Here is a 22,318-nt window from a genome sequence, read left to right on the forward strand (position 1 = left end):
CATGTTTCTGTCTGTTGTCTGTACATACAGTGATCTAACCTTTCAGTTCATGACAGAAGATATCATACTGCATGTGTGTGTAAATAAACTGAATGTTAACTATTGTTTGGAACCAACTAATTTGTAGCCTATAATTTACTGTCAATGCATCATCAGTCAACTAATTGTTCACATGAATATGGCATTTTGGTAGTGCATGTATATATGAATATACAGATATGTACATATATATATATATATATATATACACTTTGGTGTGTATACATACACTCTCTCTCTTTTTTTATAGATATGTATATGGTAGAATGAATACATATTTAAATGAATTTGGCCATGATGAAATGTTCAGCATTACCTGAACTCTCCTTGGAAGTTACATGCCCTGTCCCCACTGCTGGAGGCTAACATCTCCACAGTCTTACTGAAGCCTACTTCAGTTAACCTCACTTTGTAGCAGTGCATATGAGGACTATTTGTACTCCTGTTTCACTGTAGTCACTTTCTAAGGAGCTCTATTAAAATTTTTCATTTTCTGTTGCTACTTGTGCTGTTGTGCCACATATAATAGCAAATAGATTGCACCAAAAGTTTTTTTTGCAAGTAGTCAGAGAGAAGTACGATGAATTTAATTTTCAATGAAGTTCTTAAGGGCAACCATAGTTAGCTTAATACATTGCATGGAGTAATCAATTTTAGAGATGTTTAGATTCCCACACTGCTTTGCTTAATGTTTGCCTTTATGTTCAAAAGGAGGAAGCCTCCTCTTTCTTGGGAGAAGTGCTTTCCTTTTCTGATGCTATTCTATTGAAAAGCTACAGGCTGCCAGAAAGGTTCAAATGCCTATTTCCTTCATGACAAAGTCTCAGAGATTATTCCAACCATGCAAACTAACTTGTCAAATTGCTGAGTCCAAAACCACTCTCCAATCAATACCAACAGCAAGTATTGTTGAAAGGGAAAATCTAGGCATTTCTACTCTACCTGGTAGAAAAAGTAGTGGAAAAAAAGCAATGTGGAACATTTAAGGTAAGCCAAGCACATCTTTCCTTCCCTAACTGCTCCTTTGAACCTCACTTTCTCTTAGGATCCTCCAAAGTATGGTGCTGCTAACTCTTTCAACAACACGTCATGTAATAAGTGATAATGTTTCTCTTAAAATCCAAATGAAGCTTAGGAAAATCAGATTAATTGCTTGCAATGAACCTTAAGCCTATTTCTTTGCAATAATTAATTATTTATCATTAATTTATATTATAAAACACACCCTAATTGTGTGGAGGTTTGGCAGCAGTTTTCTCAGTGAGATGGGTGCTTTGAATCTGACTCTTTCACCTGCCTCTTCCCAGAACCTGAAGATAATTTCTGCCTACTTGGTATTGGGGTTGATACTTAGGATGTCAGGAACTCTGAGACACCCAGTTTCTAGATGAATTAATTTTTTTTATTTAATGTAGCCTTAGGTGGTTAATTTTAGAAAGGATCAGAACTCCTCTGGAGGCAGCTGTGTTGCTGACTCTCCTGGAATCTTCAAAGGCAGGTTGTAATGCTGTAGCATCCTTACTTCTGGATGAGCTCAGTCATCCTTGAGCAACTTCAGCCCTTTCTCCCATTTTTATTATAACTGAATTCAGTCAAATGTTGGGGTCAAAAATCCATTTGAACAAAACCATTCTGTGATTTATATCTGCTGTGGGTTTTTTACTTTTTTTAAAAGAAATAGTTAGACCTAGTGGTAACAGTTTAATAAGTTTTTTTTCTATAAAATGTTTGATACTAGACCATTTTTTCTCCTTCTACTCTGTTTGGGTCTTTTTTTTTTTAAATAAAAAGTGAGTAGGCGTGGTCAAGCAATATTTGTGGTTTACCATGCTTCATATCAGAGGAAAGAGCTCAGTTTGGGCTGTTTTACTGGCACAGCTGATGAAGGGAGGTTTGCATTTTCATTTTAATATAAACGGATAACCAGACATGATTCTTTCTACCTGTAAGTAAAGCTGGCTGCATATTTTGATGTTGTAGTTTTGTTTTGTGCAAAAGCAGTGTGCTTAGCAAATGAAGTATTTAAATATTGCCATAAAAATATCAATCTACTTTCTCTTGCACTGCTAAGGGGATCTCTGTTAAGACTGCTTGTTTTGACTTTCAAAATTAACACACAAATATTAATAGATTGTATCAGATTTAGCAAAGCAACTGATTTTACATATAGATAGGGAGATGTTTCCAAATACTGTTCTTAAACTTGTGAACTGCATAGACCTGGACATGGATAGAGAGTTTGGTAGAACTAAACCTGTCCTTCCTCCAGAGTAGAGTTAACTCACAGGAAAGACAGGAAGCCTCAGCTTGCACACATCTAAACCTGAAAGCTTGTATTTTAAAGTTATTTTAGAAGCAAACTATACTGTGACTTTCTACCAGGTTATTGATTTTTGTAGTAATGTTGAAAACTGACAGACCAGACCAGGAGGCACACTGTGTTACAGCAAAGGTGGGTGAAGCTGAGTTTGTAGTGTTGAACACAGTTAATCTTCTGCTCCATTGCAAGAGCAAGAGCTTCTAGCAAAAAATGGTGGAAGAGTGCAAACCTTAGATGTGGACTGGAGTGTCTTCAGTGTTAGTAGCACTTTGGGAAGCTGATTCAGAAAAAGGGATTTTCTTCTCAAATGAAGAAAATGGTGAAATAGCAAAGTTATAAAATGGAAATGATAAAAAATAATTTCTAACTTGTTGCTTTTGTCTTTGATGTTACTTTCCTAAAGCTGCCATTTACAGTGAGTAACAACTGAGGATGGGAGGAAGATTGCAAATATATGTGTGAATTTGCCATGTATACAGACAACATTATCAACCCAAAGTGTACTCTGGGTGTTGTGGGACTGTATCAGGCCATGATGTGTTTTCACTCTACCTCCTCTCTTCTCATGAGACTCTCTTTAAGCTGCTTAAGCGAATGGCTGTTCCTGACAGCTGACCCATCTTTTTCTTCTTCCTCTTGCATCCCATCTGCTCTGTTGTGCACAGATAAACTTATTTCCAGGACTCAAAAGTTGGTTATCAAAATGTCAGCTGCACATTTTTAGGCTGAATATTTGTCAGTTTAGCTTCAACACCACTTTCCTAGTGTTTTTACTTTAGCCACATGCTTCTCGTGCTGTGGTTATTTCTTGTTTTGAAACAGAACATCCTAATAGGTCTGATGTACAGAACTGTCATGGTTCTTGCTAATGTTGGGATTTGTGCTTGCTTGCCTGTCATCAGGGAGATAATGTGACACTGCTTTATAAACAAGTGTCTTCCTCCTAAACTGCTCATTTCCAGAAAGAAAAAGACATTAGCAGTGAAATACACTGTATTTGTTTGTTCCTGTGTTAAATAACTTTGTCTAAGGTAGCGAGCTTTCATCAAAAATGGCAGAAATGAAAAATTCTCTATACAGTTGAAGAAGGAAGATGGCAAGTTCTAGATTCAACACCTCAAATACTCTTCTTGTTTAATTTAAACCTAGGTTTTAAACTAGTGAATTTAGTTGTTCCATCATGATGTACCCTGAGGATCAAAGCAACATGTGTGCATAGCTTATGTTGTGATAGAACTCAAGTGAATGTGAGCTGGAAGATTTAATGGGGCTGTGGATGCTGGAGAAATCTTCCTTGGTATGGATTTAAAAGAAGCAAGATTTGATTACTTTTTTTTATTGTTTTTAATTTATGGGAAGCTTTTTGGTTAGGTAGGAAACAGAGAAGTGGAATCTAAAATAATTGTTGGCTCTATAAGTACTTTATTTTAACATACTTCAAAATTAATTTACTGTTAAAGATTATGGACTATTTCTTCCTCTTAGCCTGTATTTCTTTCCTGTGTCCTGTCCAAGCAGTTTGTAATTCATTACATGGCAAATCTAACTGGTCTCTCTGTTCTCTTCCAAATATGGAATCCAAAGTGTGATTTCCTTGCTGAAGCACAACTCTCAGTGATACCATCTGTGACTAATCTTTAAATTATGAACTCTTCAGTGTGGTTACTTGAGCTGGGGACCAGGGGATCTAGGCCAGCTAATACGTGACTCTAACGTTCCTTGACAAATTCAGTGTTTTGCTTAGGAAAATGCCCTTGGTGAAAAATCAAAGGAAATCAGAATTGTTCCACTGATTTCAGGGATCTAGCAGAAGGGATAATCAGGAAGAAATGGTTTAAATGAGTAAATTCTGTTATCAATGTATTTGTATTTTAAATTATAGCTTTTAAAAAATTGGAATATAGGAGTTTAAGTATTATAATTCTTTCTTAGTTTTTCTGATGGGTGTTGAGAAAAGAGAAAGGAAGGAAGAGCACAAGACATGAGAGAGTGCATGTGGGGGTGAGAAGTGTCAGGCAGGAAATGCCATCTTCCTGCTGCAAGACAGCGCGCACTGCCGTGCAGCCCTCAGTGTCAGCATCTCCCTTGGCCACAAGGAGAGCAAGTTAAATTATTCACTCAGTGTATCAAAGCTTTCCCTATCTGTAGTGTTGGCCAAGTCTTTCTAAAACAGCATCACAGTTTGGGCCTACTTTCTGAAGTAAGTTTTGAACTTAATAAATATGAATTTAATTGGGAGTGAAAAGTGTAGTTCAAGAAGCTTACCAATGACCAGGAAAGATATAAAATATAGATCAGGACATGAGTCTTTGCTTGAGAACTGAAATTCCAAGCCATCAGGTCAAAGCTTTTGGCCTTAAGTCAATTTAACTAAAGCAGGACTTAGCTCTGCAGAGCTGAAGGCCTTTTTCTATGGGCTTTGATAATGTTTCCTTGCAGCCTTGGCAAATTTCCTACCAGAAATGTACAGTTTGCACTGCATTAATTTGGACTTGCACTAATTTCTATTGAATTAATTCCACAAATACTCTAGGAGTAATGCAGGGACAAAAGAATTTCAGAAGTGACTGAGGTTTCTGAGAAAAGATGTATAAAGACAAATTAATTCTCAAAGAACTGGAAATTATCTGCTTTAGGATGATATCTGCTGGATTGATAGGCTGTGATTTCACACTTAAAATGCTTCAATGGAGTGAATGAGGACAACTAAACTTTGGTAGAACTGTGCAAAGTTTGTGCTGCTCCTCCAGATCCTGCAATTCAGTTCAATGTGGTCTTGTCTGATCCATGGCCTTAATCTAATCTGAGCCTTAATTAACTGTCTGCAGAATTTATCATCTCCTGTTTTGTCATCTTTATTAGGTTACACACACTGTCCTTGGAAAAATTGCTCACCAAATGAAGCACATGTCCCAGGATGAAACACCACCATTACAACTTCAGCCTATAAGTTTTCTGTGGTTTTATGGATAGGACAAGAGGATAAACATTCAATATCATATATGCTTAGGGTATTTTCTAAAATGTCACATACAGTCATTTATTACTAATAGCTTTTAGCACAGTAAAAGGAGAGGGTCAGACATAAAAATCATCCATTAACAAAACAAGTCTGAGATTCACTGAAGGCAAAAAGGATTCCTGACCTTACACTATAAATATACTCAAATTACTGGGCTCATAAAGAAAACAAGACAGAATTACACATCTATGGCATCTGTCTGAACCCCTCGTTTTCAAGCTAACAGGCAAATCTTTAAAATCTAATTAGAAGATTATTCTAGTGTTACAAAGAAATTCTGCAATGCTCTTTCTAACTATTTATTGTAAATGTTTTACATGGAGAGCAAATAAACTGAAGAGAAATAATGTATTTAATTAGACTAGATGGTTCAATGAGAAGAAACAGGTTTTCAAATATCATGTTCCTATTTGCAAGTAATGACATGCTTTATAGACATTGATTAAACTTCATGTCACTGGCTGAAATAAAAGAAACCCAAGTATTTCTTCACCCATAGTGTTCACTATTTATAAGGCAGGTTTAAATGGCCAAGGGACAATTCAATGTACACTGGACAATTATGCAGCAAATGAACTTCATTGACAGTTCAGACTTTTTAGCCTGGCTGCTTTGAAGAGAATTGTTGCTGTCAGCTGCTTTGGGTATTTTTATTTGCTGCATTTTCCACAGCTGTCACTGGAAACTTTTATCAAACAATTGATGGTGTCTTCTGATTACTGTCAGGTCATCCATTTCCCACACAATAGATTCTTCACAGGATTCAACAGCCTCTAAGGGAAACTTCATCATGACTTTCAAGACAGTCTAAGCAAGCCACTTATGAGACAGGGGTCTTCCAACTAAGAACTAGATTTGGTCTTATCATTTGGACATCCAACATTCTCACTTCTTTTATTAGCACAAGATTTGCTATACTGTGTACCTTCATGGGGAAAATAACTACATTTTCATTATGTGGTAAGGTTGCTTAATTGTTTGAATGCTAATATTCATACTCTTACCACATTTGGCTTTCAGTTGGTCATAGGCAGTGGCAAAAAGTCTCACAGGACACCAGAAGGGACATCCTATTTATTCCAGGCTGGGTTAAGTCATTAGGATCAGCAATGCAAAAGTTCCATGAGGGCAAAACAAATAATGTGGAAGGAACAGGTGGGACTGCACAAAGAAATATCATATGAAATACAAAGCAGCAAAATTCTGAGACCTTGGGAAGTCTATTTCAAATAAAAATCTGAGGCCTCTTTGCAAACTATGACATCTGTGGCAGAGAAAAATAGGACACATTATAGTGGGATATAAAGTTTATTTTGTGTTAGTGCTGCTGAATATGAGGGGAACCTTGTCTCTCCATCCCTGACTGTCATGCTTCTTAAAAGAACCTGAGTCTGTCCTGCAGGTGCTGCTGCTGCCCTCCCACCTGCCCAGTGGTGACACTTCAGGGATCTGACCCAGTAAAAAGGGAGTACCTGCCCTTTTAGCATCCTGTCTTGCTCAGTTTGAGATGAGATGAGGTGAGATGAGGTGGAGAGGGAAAGAGTACAGGGCCATAACTGCTGCAGCTTAGCTCAATCTGTTCTGGGAACACAAACTGGGGAAGGTACATTGCAGCCTAGGTAGGAGTGGACCAAGTGTCAACCATTTATTTACTTCACTCAAATCTTCTTAATGCCTTCCAACATATTTAATATCATATCCTGTCTTCTGCATACAAGATAGATTCGATTGGTTTCTCTCTAAATTTTTGATGTCTGTGATGACGTATCCAATGCATTTTGGATTTTAGAAACAATTCTATAAAGAAGGGTTATCAGCCCCTTGACATGCAAGTGTAAAGAACATATTCTCTCTGCACTTCAAACCTAGGCTAGTTCATTTATTATATTAATGGCTGCAACAGAAACAGGAAAATCAGTATTAATTCAGAGGAGTTAATATAGTGTGGCTCCTTTAATAAATCTCAAAATAAGGAAAAGCTTGTCATACAAACGTGGTTTTGTATTGGGCTTGAATAATCTAAAAATTATGTCAGTGCTGAAGGGGACAGTTCTCTACCTCCTGTCCCTGACAAGATTCTCATCCCCATCACTGCACTAGGTAGAGCTTGTGCAGGGTGGTGTAATCAGTTAAATTGGTATGAATTTGGCTGAAAATGTATCTTTTTTATTATTTATTTTTGCTGATTTAGTGAGCTGATTTAGCTCATACATATAGCCTCATGATTGCCAAAACATTGTAAGGAAGCCAGTGGTAGGAAAGATCTGCTTGTTCTGGTGGCTGCAAATTCAGCTGCAATGATTTGCTAGATATCTCACAGCAAGACAGAGCTAACAGTGGGTGTAAGCACATAGGATAGTCCTTAATTCTGTAAGTTTTGTGAGCAAACAAACAGGAACACTGAAAATATGGAAATTGTTCTTGTTCACAGATCACACCATCCAGTCTGTTTTCTGCTGCTGCTGCTGCTCAGTGCAAGAAAGGTATGTGAAATGCTTAAACTTTTCAGTAATTAAATATCTACACATAAAGGACTTCTTAAAGTCCCTCTATTTGCAGTAGAAGAGCAAATATGTGGAAGTTTAAAGACACTGTACTCTGCATATCCCTAATGAAGGAAGGCATGTATGGCCATGGATATTTTTATGTGGATGTTTACAGGTAGGCATTCACACCAATGCTTCATGTTTTTCAAAATCAGGGAAATGAGAACAAAAGTGAACCTGGACCCTGACACTGTCCTGGTGACCCAATACTCTGCCTCACAACCAGATGTTTCCTATGAATCTATTTGGAAGTGTGGGGTAAGTAACATTTTGGCAGGTGAAAAGAGAGAATTGACACACACTGGCTCAGCACCAGAATAAGCAGGGGAGTAACTAGCTCTTGAGCATATAAAGTTCTTTGTTGCATAAAAATTACAGAGTAAGAGCAACTAAGCAATCTATACTAGAGAGAAAAGTCTAGTTATGAAAAATAATTTGATTTTTCAGCAGCACAAGAGACAATTACAGTTTAAGGACAAGCCATTACCTCCTCTGCCTCCTGAGGCCTTTGAAGACTACACGGACAAACCCAGAGTTATTGCACTCTATGACTTCTTTGCTAGAGGGCCTTTAGATTTACCTCTCAAGAAATCAGAAGAATACATCATCCTGGAACAGTATGATCCCCTCTGGTGGAAGGCAAGAGACCAACATGGGTAAGAGAGAGGGCATCTATTTCAATCTCCCTTCACAGAAAGTAAAAAGCCTAAAGCAAGCTGTGCAAAAGTGGGTAGATAGAATGAGATTTATGGGACTATTCAGGAACAGGCTTGAAATTGTTCAACTATATGTGAGGCACACAGGATGACTGGGCAGACTTTCAGCAGGGCTTGGCACCCCAGAAATGCACAGGGAATTAGAATCTGTTGGGAATTCAGAGTTAAGCCCTACACTCAGTAAGTTCCTGAGCCACATAAGGGTGTTTGAAGACCATGTGAATCACTGGGCTCTGGGCCATGTGAAAATCCAGCTTTCCATATTCCAAATGCTCTACAATGGAGCATGGATGTATAAAAACTTTATGAAACCACAGAGATTATGAAGACATACCTGAAACATAACCTCTTCCCCAAAATACCTGGTTATTTTAGAGAACTCGATAACTTCAATTAGAATCTTTTTCACACTTATGTTTGTTTTGTGTTGTTCCCCTTTCTCCCTTGCATTATCTTCAGTATATCCTGTACTCTGATATTGGGAATGGTTGTATGTTATATTATAACCATCTCCTTTCCCTTCAGATTTGTCCTTTAAATATTTTAAATGCTTTTTCTCAACTTATGTTTTCAGCAAAAGTATACTGACAACTATTTTGAACGCACAAGCAAGCACACACTTTGTATTTCTTCATATAGGAGGTTTTATAGGCCAGAAATAAAAGATGGTGGCTTTTGGTTCAGAAGAAATTTTTTTTTTTCCTAAATCTCAGCCTGTACCATCTACCTTTTTCATCTGAGTAGCAATCCACAGTCATGGGACAAAAAGGTTGTGCCTGGGATGAAAGGACTCAAATTTTTATTCAGTTCTAATGCTGGAATTCACTATCCAGCAACATAGCCCCCAGGATAAGGTATCCTTGTAATTCAACAAAAGGATGATGTATATCTTAATCCTACTTATCTTTTACACCATACTATATTATTATCCCCAATATGTTGTTTCAGGAATGAAGGTCTAATTCCCAGCAACTATGTTACAGAGAAGAAAAGCAATTTAGAAACATACAAGTAAGTACCTTTGAAAATTATAATTGGGCTTTTACTTTTAAAAATGGATTGCAGAAATACATTTTAATGTTTGAGCCTTCACATTTTTATTAGACATGAACATGTTTATCAAAAGCTTTCTTTTTTTTAATACAAAACATTACTCTTAAAATGAATTAACATTAATGTACATGAATCATAGTGTCAGAATCCAGATTTTTCCTGTTTCTGTAGACTCAATGCATAATATTTCTGTATTCTGATCTTTGCCTGTTGTGATCATGTAGCTAATTCCAACTACTATAAAATTTAATTACTGGAGAGAAGATTAAAATTCTGAAAAATTGTAGAGAAGAAAGACTTGACACATTATCCAGGACTGTAAATTTCATCACATTTTGGCATAATTTTTTTCTTCTTTTTTTTGAGCTAATATTTAGTCACAGTAAATTGGGGCCAAAAAGTTCTAAAAAAAAGTCTAATAAAATCATTCCAAATTAAGATATATTCATATACAATGATAGTTCTAAACATTTTTTTGACTTGGAATAATGCAACTACTAAACTGTGAAACAAAGCAAACATTCATTTTTACTGTCTGAAATTAAGGATAGGCTATGTCCTTGTTGCAGGTGGTACTGCAGAAACATGAACAGAAGCCAGGCCGAACTTCTTTTGCACCAGAAGGTAATTCAGCTTACACATAGAGCTAACAGTACTGAAAAATACCTATCAGTAGAGGCATCAGGAGCATTATCACAGTCAAATCAAAATCTCTTTGGTATTCTGTAAGAGAGAAAAGTACATTTTAAGATTTCTACCTTAAAAGGAAAAGACTTGCTGGTATAAGTGTAAAGTGCAGACTATCCAGACTTCACAAAGCTTTAAGTTGTAGCCCCAGCAAATTCTATGTAGATTTTCCATGCCAGATAAATCAAATTATGTGCCTTACTGTGCTTGTCTGTTACATTAGACATTAAAAACTGAAATCCATGTAGTTAGCTAATTAGCTCCAAGTTTAGCAGAATTTAACAAACCACTGCATCTTCCTTAAATAGAGAGCAAACAATCCACATTGCATTCTACCCCCTGTCAGTTACCAAAGTGCCTAACTCAGTCAAACTCATTGGATCTTTGCTCAGGCCTAGGGCAAGAAAGATCAAGGAAGAACATCTCAGAAAAAAAAATGTTTTAACTGGAGTTTTTTTCCTAGTGATTTGTACAATTTGATTTTTTAATAAATTGAAGCATTTTCACTACCTCACACTGAAGAGTATAATTCAGCTAAATTACTTATATCTTAAAGTTTCCTGGCACTTATTATTTTCTCTTGGTTTATTTTGCTCTGCTGTGTACCTGGCTATCCATTCCTGTTCTCCACTTCTTGATCTTCCTCCCAAATAGTCATAGGTATTCTACAGAATTTGGTAATCAGCTGCAAGTCCTGTCTCAAGGGAGCATTACTGAAGCTCAAAAGCATAAAATAACTCTACTTGGATTTCTTTTCAGCCCAAAGAAGGTGCCTTTGTTGTCAGGGATTCAAGCCGGCAGGGTCTTCTTACGCTGTCCATGTATTCACGGGCTAAGGGGTGAGTTCCTCTGAATGGTCAGGGTCTCAATCAAGTGGTGATGGAAAAGCTTCCTCCAGACTCCTCAGAATAATGGGATAGGTTGGACATGCAGTGCACAGGAGCAGGGGACCACAGGGATGCTGTTCATGCAGAGTTGATCACCCTGTGTGCAGACAAGATCAAGGGGGGTGGTGGATCTGGGAGTCAGTGTGCAAAGGTCCTGGCAAGACAGGATTACCTGCACTCACTGGAATTCTCAAGTGATCTGCTGTGGACACCATGCCACAGCCTTTGGCCACTGCACCAAACTGTTTCCTTTCTCCACATCTCTGTGCACTGTAAATCCATCCCAGACACTTCTGTGCTCAAACTTCACTTGTTTGTCTCCCAAAATCATCTCACCCCTACTGTGCAATCTTACTTTTGCTGGACAACAGCCACAGGATTCACACTTGCCCATATCAGGAGCAATGACCTACAGAACTGACTTAACCTATTTCAAGCTGTCTCATACCCTTTTCTTCAGCCCTCCCACATCCCCCTGTATCAACTGTGTCTGCTTTCCTTCTCTTCTTCTTACAGCAAGCCAGAGGTGAGAGCAGCTAAGGCATTGCTGTTACATCCACCCTCTTCCTCCCTCCTTCCATTCCCGCCTTGGAAATCTGGGGCCAGCCTTCCCCACCATCCCTGTGCTGGGGTCAGGCTCACAATTTCTGTAGGCTCAGTAGTGTTTCTGACAATGACTCAGTAATGCAGACTGTATAATGTCTCTGTATTCTGAACTCTGCTTGCTGTGTCCACAATTTGGAGTACTAACCTTCAGCAACCACCAGTCTGAAATGCAGACTTAATTGCTTAATTTTGAGTGTCACAGAAAGCAGGGATAAGCAGACAGCAAAATACACAGAAAACAAAAAAGACAGATAATGAGAAGAAATACAGAAAAACAAAGGTGTCAAATAAAAGCTCCAATGAAGACCCTTTGAAGAAGTGGAACTAAAAATTTAATCTCATGCTATACATGAATATGTGTTTAAGTTTTTTGGAAGAAAATGCAGGTAATTTGTAACATTTTAATTTCAAGATATTGTGTTCAAATGAATGTTAAATGAGGAGAAGCAATTCTTAAACACTGTGGCTATTTCTTATGAATGCATTGATACAGGGGTAAAAAAATACTTTGGCAACAAAAGTCTTTTTTTTTTTCTCTTGAAACAGTGTCCCAGCAAGACACAGCCATTCTCAGCTGAGAACTGTGTCCCAAGTTTTCAGATTTTTCTGTTTTCATAGTGAAATTTAAGCAGATTTATAGTATAAATTATTTTTACTGAAAATTCTAATGCTTTGTTGATTTCAGAAGTCATAATGGAAATATTCTACATTATCAAATTAAACAAAATCACTCAGGACAATATTATGTAGCAGAAAATTATGTCTTCTCATCCATTCCTGAGCTCATCGAGTATCATCAACACAATGCAGCAGGTAATGCATGTGAGCTGATAATGGTTTTACATCTTTTTCTAATAGCTTCCTTATAAAATCTGACACAAGTGTTTTTAATGCTAATTCAATGCTAATTCAAATATGCCTTGATTCTTTCTGCCAAACTTATAGCTGTCATGTGCATATACTGTGGGGGAAGTGAAACTACCAAACTTGCCTACATGTATTAAATGAGTTTAGCAAAAATAAAAGGCTGCCCTGTATTCTCCTGGTTCACATTTGACTGAATGGGACTTGGGTGAAATTTGATCATAATTCTTTCTTTGTCTATGACAAGGACCAGCATCATGCAATCTAATAAAAGCAGGAGCTATGCTGTGCATCAGCAGGCAGCCTTCTACCGATTTTGAAAAAAACCCAACCCATAACACAAACAATCAAGGGCAGAATTAGTCCTTGTGCTCACAAGGACTCTCTAACACTGACTTTCAGCTTACCAGGGTTAGATATCTCTAACTGTTGGCTGATGGCAGATTTTTGTAATTTTTAGCATGAAAAATATCCTTCACCTTGGTTCTTCCCATCATTTTAATACAATATAAAATTGTTTTACTCTGAATGAGGGAAGATGGGAAAACACATGGAGATCCTTTGCACTAGAGAGGAAGACATGGGAATGGACAGAGCCTTTTTCTGGAGGGAGGAGAATTGTAGCAAACATTTGTAGCAGAATTGGCCCTAAAAGTAGTAGTGGGAAGAATCAATGAACTCAGGGAGTCCTTAGTGAAGGATGTATTCACTAGGACTCTTGGTTTATGAATGCAAACAAAATAAATGACAGCCACAAAAAATATTTCAAACCTGGGAAGTCATGCTTGCAGACCCTGCTTAGGTCAGTGATACAGTTTTTTGTGAGTTCATTAAAGCTCACTATCATGGTACAAAAAAGCAAGAGTATTACTGTTGGCTTTATGAAAGTAGAAATACTTTTGTAGTCAGGCCCTTATTAAATAGTTTTTCTCCATTTCTTCTCGCTCTAGTGTTTTATATGAGCAAAAAGTGTTTTATCTGTTTTGTCTAGTGTTTTATAGGCAAAAATAACTTAAAGAAATAAGACATTTACATCAGATTCCAAGTAGTTTTGTTTGAGAAGAGGTATGATATAGCATATTTTAAAATTAGGTAATTTGTCAGCAGAATATTGTGGCTTTGTCCCCGACAGGTCTTATCACACGTCTCCGACATCCAGTGGGATCAGATGGATGCACCTCACCAGAAAACGCAGGATTGAGTTATGGTAAATTTTTAATCTTCTTTTGAAGGAGATTTAGCTATCTGCTGAGGCAAGAATTTAGCTCTTATTCACCCAGCTTAATAATTAATTATCTGTGAAATTCTTTGGTAATACTAAACACATAAACAGTGTAAGGTGTCAGTACCAAATGAGACACCTGACTCAGCTGCTTCTGTGACTGTTGTGCTTCTGTTACAACCACCAGTGCATTCAGAGCTATTTGGACTTTTCTAAGCAAACCTAAGACTCAAATAGACATTTAATAGCTTTTGAAAGGCTATTTGATTTACATAAATGCTTAGGAAACCAAAATTGAAACCTGAAATTAATACTATTAATGGAGAAGATTTTCTTTGTCAGTTCTGCAGGTTTTAGAAATAAGAATGGAATCTTATGTGGTATTAAAACAAGCAAACAATAAATCCCAGGTTTGTGTATATAGATTGGGAATCTCATACCATCTATTAGACAATAGGAACCTTCAAAACTGAGTATCTTTCATGTTCCCATGAATCTCATGGCTTAATATTTCTGAAGGGGTGAGCTATTGTAGTTATTACAATAAAGGTGGCCAGTGACTATTTGTATAGCTATACAATCCATCTGGAACTGGTTTGGAGCTAAAAACATCACACATCATAGTGCCAAAAAAGTTCTCATGTGTAATCAAAGCTAAACACTTGCCTTATCTTCAAGCCTCAGACATTCCTACATTAAGCAAAATTCCCAATCACATTCTTTAAGCTGTAAAATAGCATTTATATTTAAACATATATGAGTCAGTGAAAATTTTCAGATATTTAAAACTCATGCTATAGCTGATGAACAAGTGTGATGCTTTGCAGTGCTCATTAACTGCCATCAGCAAGGCGTGTCTCCTGCAGCATGGCTCAGGAAAGCTGGCCTGACTCTCCTGCAATTTTGGGTTGCTTTTACAGAGGAGTGGGGATTAAACCCATCTGAACTGCTGTTACTGAAAGAACTTGGGCGTGGGCAGTTTGGAGTTGTTTATCTTGGTAAATGGAAAGAGACTATCAAGGTTGCCATCAAAACAATCAATGAAGGTGCAATGTCTGAAGATGATTTCATAGAGGAGGCCAAACTGATGATGTAAGTACAAAAGCTATTCTGTCTGTTTACCAAGAAGTATAACCTAATTCCATTTCAAACAAACAAAGCAGTTTGATGAGAATGGTGATTGTATGGGACAGAAAGGCTGACATAAAGGTCTGAACCAAGCTGATGCAGGTGCTTCCTATGCCCAGACTCTTTCTTTAGAGTGTGCATGCTTTGTACTATGGAGCTCAATGGGGAATAAATGTTCTGGTAAAATGTAAATGTGCTCCTACAACTATTCTTTAATCCATACCTCAGTGCCTCAGGAACACTAGCAGAGCTTCTATCCAACTAAAGCTTTTGAGAAACTGTATTACCATATCTGCAAATTTTCAAATTAGGGAAGTATCCACATGAGGTCTTGGCAAAGCCCAGAAGAGATGAACCCTTGCAGGGTCAAGGCGCCTGCCTGCAAACCAAGTGTAGCTGGACCTTTCCATTTTGCAGCGACCAAATCAAGCTTTGCATTCACTGCATTTATACAACTGGTGAAGAATTATGAGTTCACAGAGTGAGCTTTTTGTAGGAAGTTGTAGAGAGAAAAGTGCTAAGTACTGGGAGAACTCTGAGAACAGCTGAATAGGAAATTCTTTATCAAGTAGTAACAATTTTTTTCAAAGCCATCACGAGAATCAAAGGTTTAGTTACCTGCCAAGAACAAATATTAGCCTGTCTAAAATGTGATTTTAAACAGGAAACTCTCCCACCCAAAGCTGGTCCAGCTTTATGGAGTGTGCACACATCACAAACCCCTCTATGTTGTGACTGAATTCATGGAAAATGGTTGCCTGCTCAGTTACCTGCGGCAAAGGCGGGGGAAACTCGGCAGAGACGTTCTCCTGAGCATGTGCCAGGACGTTTGTGAAGGGATGGAATATCTGGAAAGAAACAGCTTTATTCACCGTGATTTGGTATGTACAACAGGTTTTTTGAGGTTCTTATCAAATATTTGCAGTAGAGAATGTGCTGTTGCATTTTATGGGGCACTATGTACCCTGTAAGACTTAAGCCCTGAAGGATCTAACAAGGCAAAACCAAAATTTCAGCTGTTGTTTTGCCATAGACAGCTCAAAAAACCACTTGAGAGAACTTTGTCCATTGGAAACACCCCTTAAGAGGTCAGAGAAAATTAGGATATTGACATGGAACTACCTGGTATTATGATATCTCAATGTGAAAGTGCTTAGAACACAACCAAAATCACAGCATTCAAAAGGTCAGCAACAATGAGAATTTTTAAAAATTGAAATATTTTTCTATCTATTTTTTTTTGGCTCTCTACAGCAATTCATTAATGCTGGGATATATGAGTGGCTTTTCTGCCCATAGGCAGGTAATTAGAGGAAAGGAGTTTGTTTCTTTACTCCTTGATACTTTTTCAATGCTCACATTTGGATGTAAAGAGGAAATCTTCCTCCTCTCCTACCTAGTTGCATGAAGAAATGTAAAATCTTGAAAATCACCAGAAGGTTCCTGATTTCTGTAATGAAAACATCACAAAACAAATTTTAAAATTTACACTGATTGTCCCTAGTGTTGATGTTCAGGAAAATATCTGGTTAGATCATTAGACTCTGCAACCTAAGTCTTTCACTATTAAAAATATGTAAACATATTGCAACTCATACTACAAGCATATAAGTTGCTAGGTGCTATGTATGTGTAACTACACAATAGTGAAATATGTTCCCTGACTCAAAAATTCATTAATATTTTTGACCAATACACTAATCTCCTTTCAGATATAAACAGCACGAGCTAGAGCAAATATAATCAGCTGCTGTATTTCTCTTAAAAATCTTTAGCACAGATTTCAGATATGTTTCTCTCATTTTCCCCAGGCTGCAAGAAACTGTTTAGTCAATGAAGAGCACGTGGTTAAAGTATCTGACTTTGGCATGGCAAGGTACGAGGCCACTGACAAAAGTTTTGTGAGCACCTATTCTCAGACAGCTGCAGTATGATCTTTAGTTATCCTCACTGCTTGCTTCACTGGTTTGGGGAATCCCACTGTGGGTAATTTTTGAATGCTGATGAAAATTGTAAGGTTGTTTAACCACTGTACCATGAACTGGATATCCTGTCCTCCTCTTGCTCTTGGTGAGTGCAAGATAGGTAAACAAAGTGCCAGGTAAACTTCAGAGGTGTTTATGGACAGAGAAATGCCCAGAGTGCACAGGACAGCCAGAATCCTGAAGAAAGAAGTTCCCCAGCTTTGCTGAGCAGGATGGAGGTCAGAAAGTTACTGGGACAGAACTGGGAGCTGGTGCTGGCCTCTGGAGGCAGCGGTAGCTGAGTAGGTGAGGCAGGATGCAGGGAGGACCATGTGGGTAGGAAGTGACACATGCTGCTCTAGCAGGGAAGTGGTTTTTCTGCTTAGAACCAGCCAAAGTGAGGAAAGAGAGCACTCTCAACTCTGACAAGCACCAGCCTGAGAAACATAGCTCTAGCCTCACAGACTTTGCTCAGAGAACACAGCTGAGCTGGCCAAACGACTGAATGCTGCCCAAAGGGGATGTCTTCTTTCTTCTTTCCTCTTGCAAGCCCAGCACAAAGTCCTCCACTTTTGTGCTTTACTGGCTGGTTTTTCTGTGGGTTAGCATTAGGAGGCAGATGAGCTTGAAAGACAGACAGTGGCTCTGACAGAAGGTTGTGGTGACACTTGTGGCTGCGAGTCGTTAGGTCAGCACAGCCATGCTCCTTCAGTTCTGCCTCCTATTTCTAACCTCAGGCTTATAATATCCTAGCAGTTTATAGCTAAGGACTTGTTTTTCAAAGGGCTATCCTGTACCATGGTTGTATTGCTCCCCAAAAGGGAAAGGCCAGTATTAGGGTACTGGACTCATCCAAATGAATGAGAAAATACAGTAAGACCAAGGTGGCTGTCAGGCTCCAGCCTAAGAATAATGGACCTGAAAGGCTCACTGTGGCCACAAAGTCTGGCTCTAGGATTCACTATCCTGGGGAAGCTGTGAAGAAGTGATGGGAACACAAAAACCTAATTATTCAGAGCTCACACAACTGCTATTACAGGCTATTTTATACTGTTATTTCATATGTTCCTTATTCAATAGCTTCCTGTGTTTCTGTGCCTGCACCAAAATGAGAAAGTAAGGCAAAAAGATTACTTATTTCAATGTGACCTCTTTTAAAAGGTGCTTAAAAAAAATACCTTTATGCTTTCCCTGAGAATAAACATGTACTGCACATCTGTGATCTGCTCAGGAACATTAATACTTGGAAAATGTGCCCAGAGTTCATAAGGATGTTTGGGTCAGCCTAGTAGTAATTTAAAAAGTTGCCCTATAAATGCCTGCCTTAGGCAAATAATTTCATTTTATCTGGGAGGTCAGCTCCTATAAACTTGGGGAAAAACAATTACTTTAGTGCACCTACAGGAACTGCTGTCTTGAATGTGATGAACATTTCTTTGTGTGTTGCTTTGGTAACAATGTCCCTGATACGGCATCTGTGAAGATGGACAGCAGGAGTCTTATTTGGTAGAACAAATGGTGGAAAAGGTGGATCCTTTTTAAAAAAGAGTAATTATTTATTGCTGCTGATTTTCCTGCCCATGGTGAAGTGGTGTGTCTTATTAATATACACCCAAAAGATGACAATAATAACTATCCTATCCCTCTTATGCTTGTATCAAAATGTTTTATTCTGACATAATTCTGATGAATAATCCAAATCATTCATTTAGACAAAAATGTCTTTAAGTGCATAGCTATGGGGTTTTTTTGTGTGTGTGCATTTTATACTAAAATAGTGATATAATTTTGTTCCCAAATTGATACTGTTTTTCTGGAATTCTAAACCATTTGTGGAAATGCCACTCATTCAAATATATGTGGTTTCCTCTTATTCTTCAGGTATGTCATTGATGATGAATATATCAGCTCTTCAGGTGCCAAGTTTCCAGTCAAATGGTCATCTCCTGAAGTCTTTCATTTCAAAAAATATAGCAGCAAATCCGATGTCTGGTCATTTGGTGAGTTGATTAGGTGAAAGGGCAACCATACTTCCCTAAAACTACTGATGTGATTTAGGAAAGTGTAAATTTTTACCCATGCTACCTAACTGAAGCTTCAGTCCTTCCCATTTTTCAAAGTTTGCTTATATTGGACAAGCGGACTTTTCATTTGGAAGGTTCTGCACCTAAAAAGTAGATTTTGACCAAAATGTGCATTTCTGATGAGTCCTCATTAGCCAAACACATTCATCTGAGTTTCATGGACCATTACCTTAGCTGAGTTAAAAGAGAGCAGAATTATATTAGTTGAAAATTGTTTGGGTTGTATCCTTCATTCAGCTCAGGTTGCCTGTATTTTGATTCATTTCTCAACACATTCATTTTTCAACACAGAAAAATCAGGAGTGTTTTTTATTCTCCTAATTTTGTTAAAAGCTTGTGGATTTGGCATCTTTTGTTTTATCCTAAACCTATTTTGGTCACTTCTAGGTGTACTGATGTGGGAAGTTTTCACAGAAGGCAAAATGCCTTTTGAAACCAAGTCAAATGCTGAAGTTGTCCGTGAGATTTCTCAGGGTAACCGACTTTATCGACCACATTTAGCATCACATCCTGTGTACAAAGTCATGTACAGCTGCTGGCATGAGGTTTGTTTCCCTTTTTTTTCCCTGAGGTATTACTTTGCTCTTAATTTTTAACATGGATATAAGAGCAATCTTAAAAGCCAAGGCATTAAATCCTTATTTCACATCTGTGGCATTCTCGGCATCTCCAAGTATGTTTTTCACAAATCACACCGAAGTTTACAAGCTTCTGCTTCTTTTGACTATTGCAGCCAAGAAATATAAAGCACACTATCAGTACAATAGGTCTAGAGCATCTCTGGTTGGAATATGCTGTCCTGTTTCTCTGCTGGGTGCAATGTGATACCTTTTTCATGCCTTTGTATTGTTCATGGCTTTCTCTAGATCTGCTCTGGATGATAACTCATTCATATACAAAGTGGATATGCCCACTAAATGTAGATTTTGAAACCCCTTTTTCAAGTGTATATTGGTATATCTGTACATCAGTACAGCTCCAAGGCTGCACCTCTTTCACCCTCTCTAAGCTGATTTAGTACTTCATGTTCTTTCACCATTTGTCTAGCACCTATTACCTCCGGTATTGGTAACAAAACACTGATTTCCTCAACTTCTCCATCTGATTAATCCCTTAAAGGCCCTTCTTCTCTAGTTTCTAGGAGAAATGAATCTTTATTTTAGGTTAAAAGTCCTTTCAGAAGAGCTTTGTGTGCAATTTTTTCATGTAAATGTGCAGGCATACACAGCGAGTAGCTGGGGAATCTTGTTGCTACCATTGCCTCCTTTATCTCCCACCTTACTCCTCTGAATAAAATTTTTAAATCCTGAGTTAAAAAAAAAAAAAAAAAGCTTAAGAGATGGAAATCTAAATTGCATCCAGCTTGCCTGCTTACTGCAAACACCCATTGGGGTGCCAGCCAGTGGAGAGGTCTTGGGGAAGTTCTCTTTCCTGTCTGCCACCAGACAGGAGTTTGTTCCATACTGAGCTGCAGCATTTCAAATCATATAGCAGTGAAGATCCTTTTTCAAAAACACAGGAAGCATTCCTGAGCACCATGTTTTCCTGACTGGTAGGGCTTTCCATAGACCTACCAGGGAGAAATTCCATAAGATTTCTGCTCCAGAATTGAAACAAGTATAAAGAAATTTCAGGAATCTTTTTACAAATGTCTGTGCTCATGCTGCTGGTGTCATGAATAACAGATTTTTCTTTTTCTCTAAAATTACAAACTTGATTTTGTTAATCTTTATTAATAAAATTAAATGTAATTTTTAAGTGTTATCTCATATGTACTCATATCCAATTTCTGAAGTCTGGTACTGTAAACAACCAATCTGCTAACACAAGTTTATCCTCTGCTTTTCTTTTCAGAAACCTGAAGGACGTCCTGCTTTTGCAGAGTTAACAGAGACCCTCAGAGATCTAACAGAGATGACATAATCACAGATTTTATACCAATGTATTTCCTGAAAGGTTACCATTAAGCATGCCACTAATGAAGCTGGTACAGAAAACTTCAACCTTTTAGAGAGGTCTCTACCTAAATCACAGTACCAGCATCCTGCGTATTGAAGCAGCTGTTTGGTCTTGGCACAGTTTATCTTTTTTGAGAAAGATACTCCAGGACACTGGTTTGGGACTCTCAAGGCTTTCTTTTCATGGTTAGGGAGAAAAATCTGTCTGAAAAGCAGTAACCAAGCCTACTCACCTTATAGATATTTTTATTAATTCTTTTGTTCAGAGTTACACTAATTCTTGCATCAGTATTACATTATTTATACTTACTATGACTCATGCACTGGGGAATACTGATTCCCCAGATACAGAGCAAAAATGATGGAAGAAGCTCTGAGAAGCTCTGGCTAGGTCACTTTTAAAGGCAAGTCCTTGTGCACTGCAGAGCATCCAGCCCTGGAGAAGCAGAGCAGGGCTCTGTCCAAGGGACAGCCAGCCAAGTGACTGACTACTGGAGCAGTGCCCACACGTGTGCCTGGATCCCCTACTTGGACAAGTAGTGCCTCAGCCCTGCCCTTGCAAATGGCCAGGATGCTTCATGGGCAAGTTAAAACTGGAACCTGACAGTACCTATGATACCTTACCTTACATGGACATGTCTGTATCCCTACTTCTTATGTTATTATTCACTTTTAATTTTAAATCTTAACTGTGGTCAACACAAATATGTGGTAGAGAAAGAAAGGTAGATGGAATTCATAATTATTTAAAACAAAATAGATCATTGCAAATAAATATGTTCTTGGAAATATGTGATTGCATTGTGAATTATTTATAGGTAAGTACATCACAATATTTAGTTTTAGGGCTTTGTAGACAGAGTATGTAAAACATGCTAGATTACGAATGAGTTCAAATTAATTTTTGTCACAAACTGAGTCACAGTTTAATTTTTATTTCCAAATATAAAAACTAACTGTAACATTAAAATTAAATATAGAAAACCCCACAAAGTTTGGAATTTCTGAAGGATGATGGTATCTCATAATCAAATATTGTCCTGGCAGTAATCAGTCATCTTTACTGTAATAGTATTTTGATAGTTATCAACCCTTGGGAAAGGAAATCATTATTCTCAGTGTTTGAACATTTGGGAGTACCTTCAAACACACTTCTAAGGTATTTCTGCATCAAGCAAACCATGATATTCTCATTATTTCATGTAATTTCCCAGAAGAATTG

At 37.8% G+C, this 22,318-nt stretch overlaps 1 protein-coding gene across 2 annotated transcripts; it reads left to right on the forward strand.

Annotated features, from left to right (window-relative positions):
• The first annotated feature begins 1,917 nt into the window (after nucleotides 1–1,917).
• LOC139592475 (tyrosine-protein kinase TXK-like) lies at nucleotides 1,918–21,885 on the forward strand. Of its 2 annotated transcripts, none has more exons than XM_071432440.1 (15): nucleotides 1,918–1,984; nucleotides 7,813–7,864; nucleotides 8,083–8,185; nucleotides 8,375–8,583; nucleotides 9,592–9,654; nucleotides 10,266–10,320; nucleotides 11,143–11,222; nucleotides 12,562–12,689; nucleotides 13,873–13,947; nucleotides 14,883–15,054; nucleotides 15,755–15,971; nucleotides 16,902–16,966; nucleotides 18,936–19,054; nucleotides 19,526–19,683; nucleotides 20,993–21,885. In XM_071432440.1, the coding sequence occupies exons 1-15, from the start codon at nucleotides 1,969–1,971 to the stop codon at nucleotides 21,059–21,061; spliced, it is 1,581 nt and encodes a 526-aa protein (XP_071288541.1). In that variant the 5' UTR covers nucleotides 1,918–1,968; the 3' UTR covers nucleotides 21,062–21,885. The 2 variants fall into 2 exon arrangements, with proteins under 2 accessions (XP_071288541.1, XP_071288542.1); XM_071432441.1 differs by having other exon boundaries at nucleotides 8,378–8,583.
• Nucleotides 21,886–22,318: the final 433 nt, after the last annotated feature.

Source organism: Agelaius tricolor, unplaced genomic scaffold (assembly GCF_023055355.1).
Source record: "Agelaius tricolor isolate 1412-34295 unplaced genomic scaffold, bAgeTri1.0.p SCAF_8, whole genome shotgun sequence".
In the NCBI taxonomy this organism is placed as follows: domain Eukaryota; kingdom Metazoa; phylum Chordata; class Aves; order Passeriformes; family Icteridae; genus Agelaius; species Agelaius tricolor.

What these genes read in the sequence shown, in the direction of transcription:
- LOC139592475 (XM_071432440.1), top strand. An exon ending in TGCTGCTCAGTGCAAGAAAG is followed by an intron (nt 7,865 to 8,082) that starts GTATGTGAAATG and finishes TTTCAAAATCAG; the next exon opens with GGAAATGAGAACAAAAGTGA. An exon ending in ATGTATTCACGGGCTAAGGG is followed by an intron (nt 11,223 to 12,561) that starts GTGAGTTCCTCT and finishes TGTTGATTTCAG; the next exon opens with AAGTCATAATGGAAATATTC.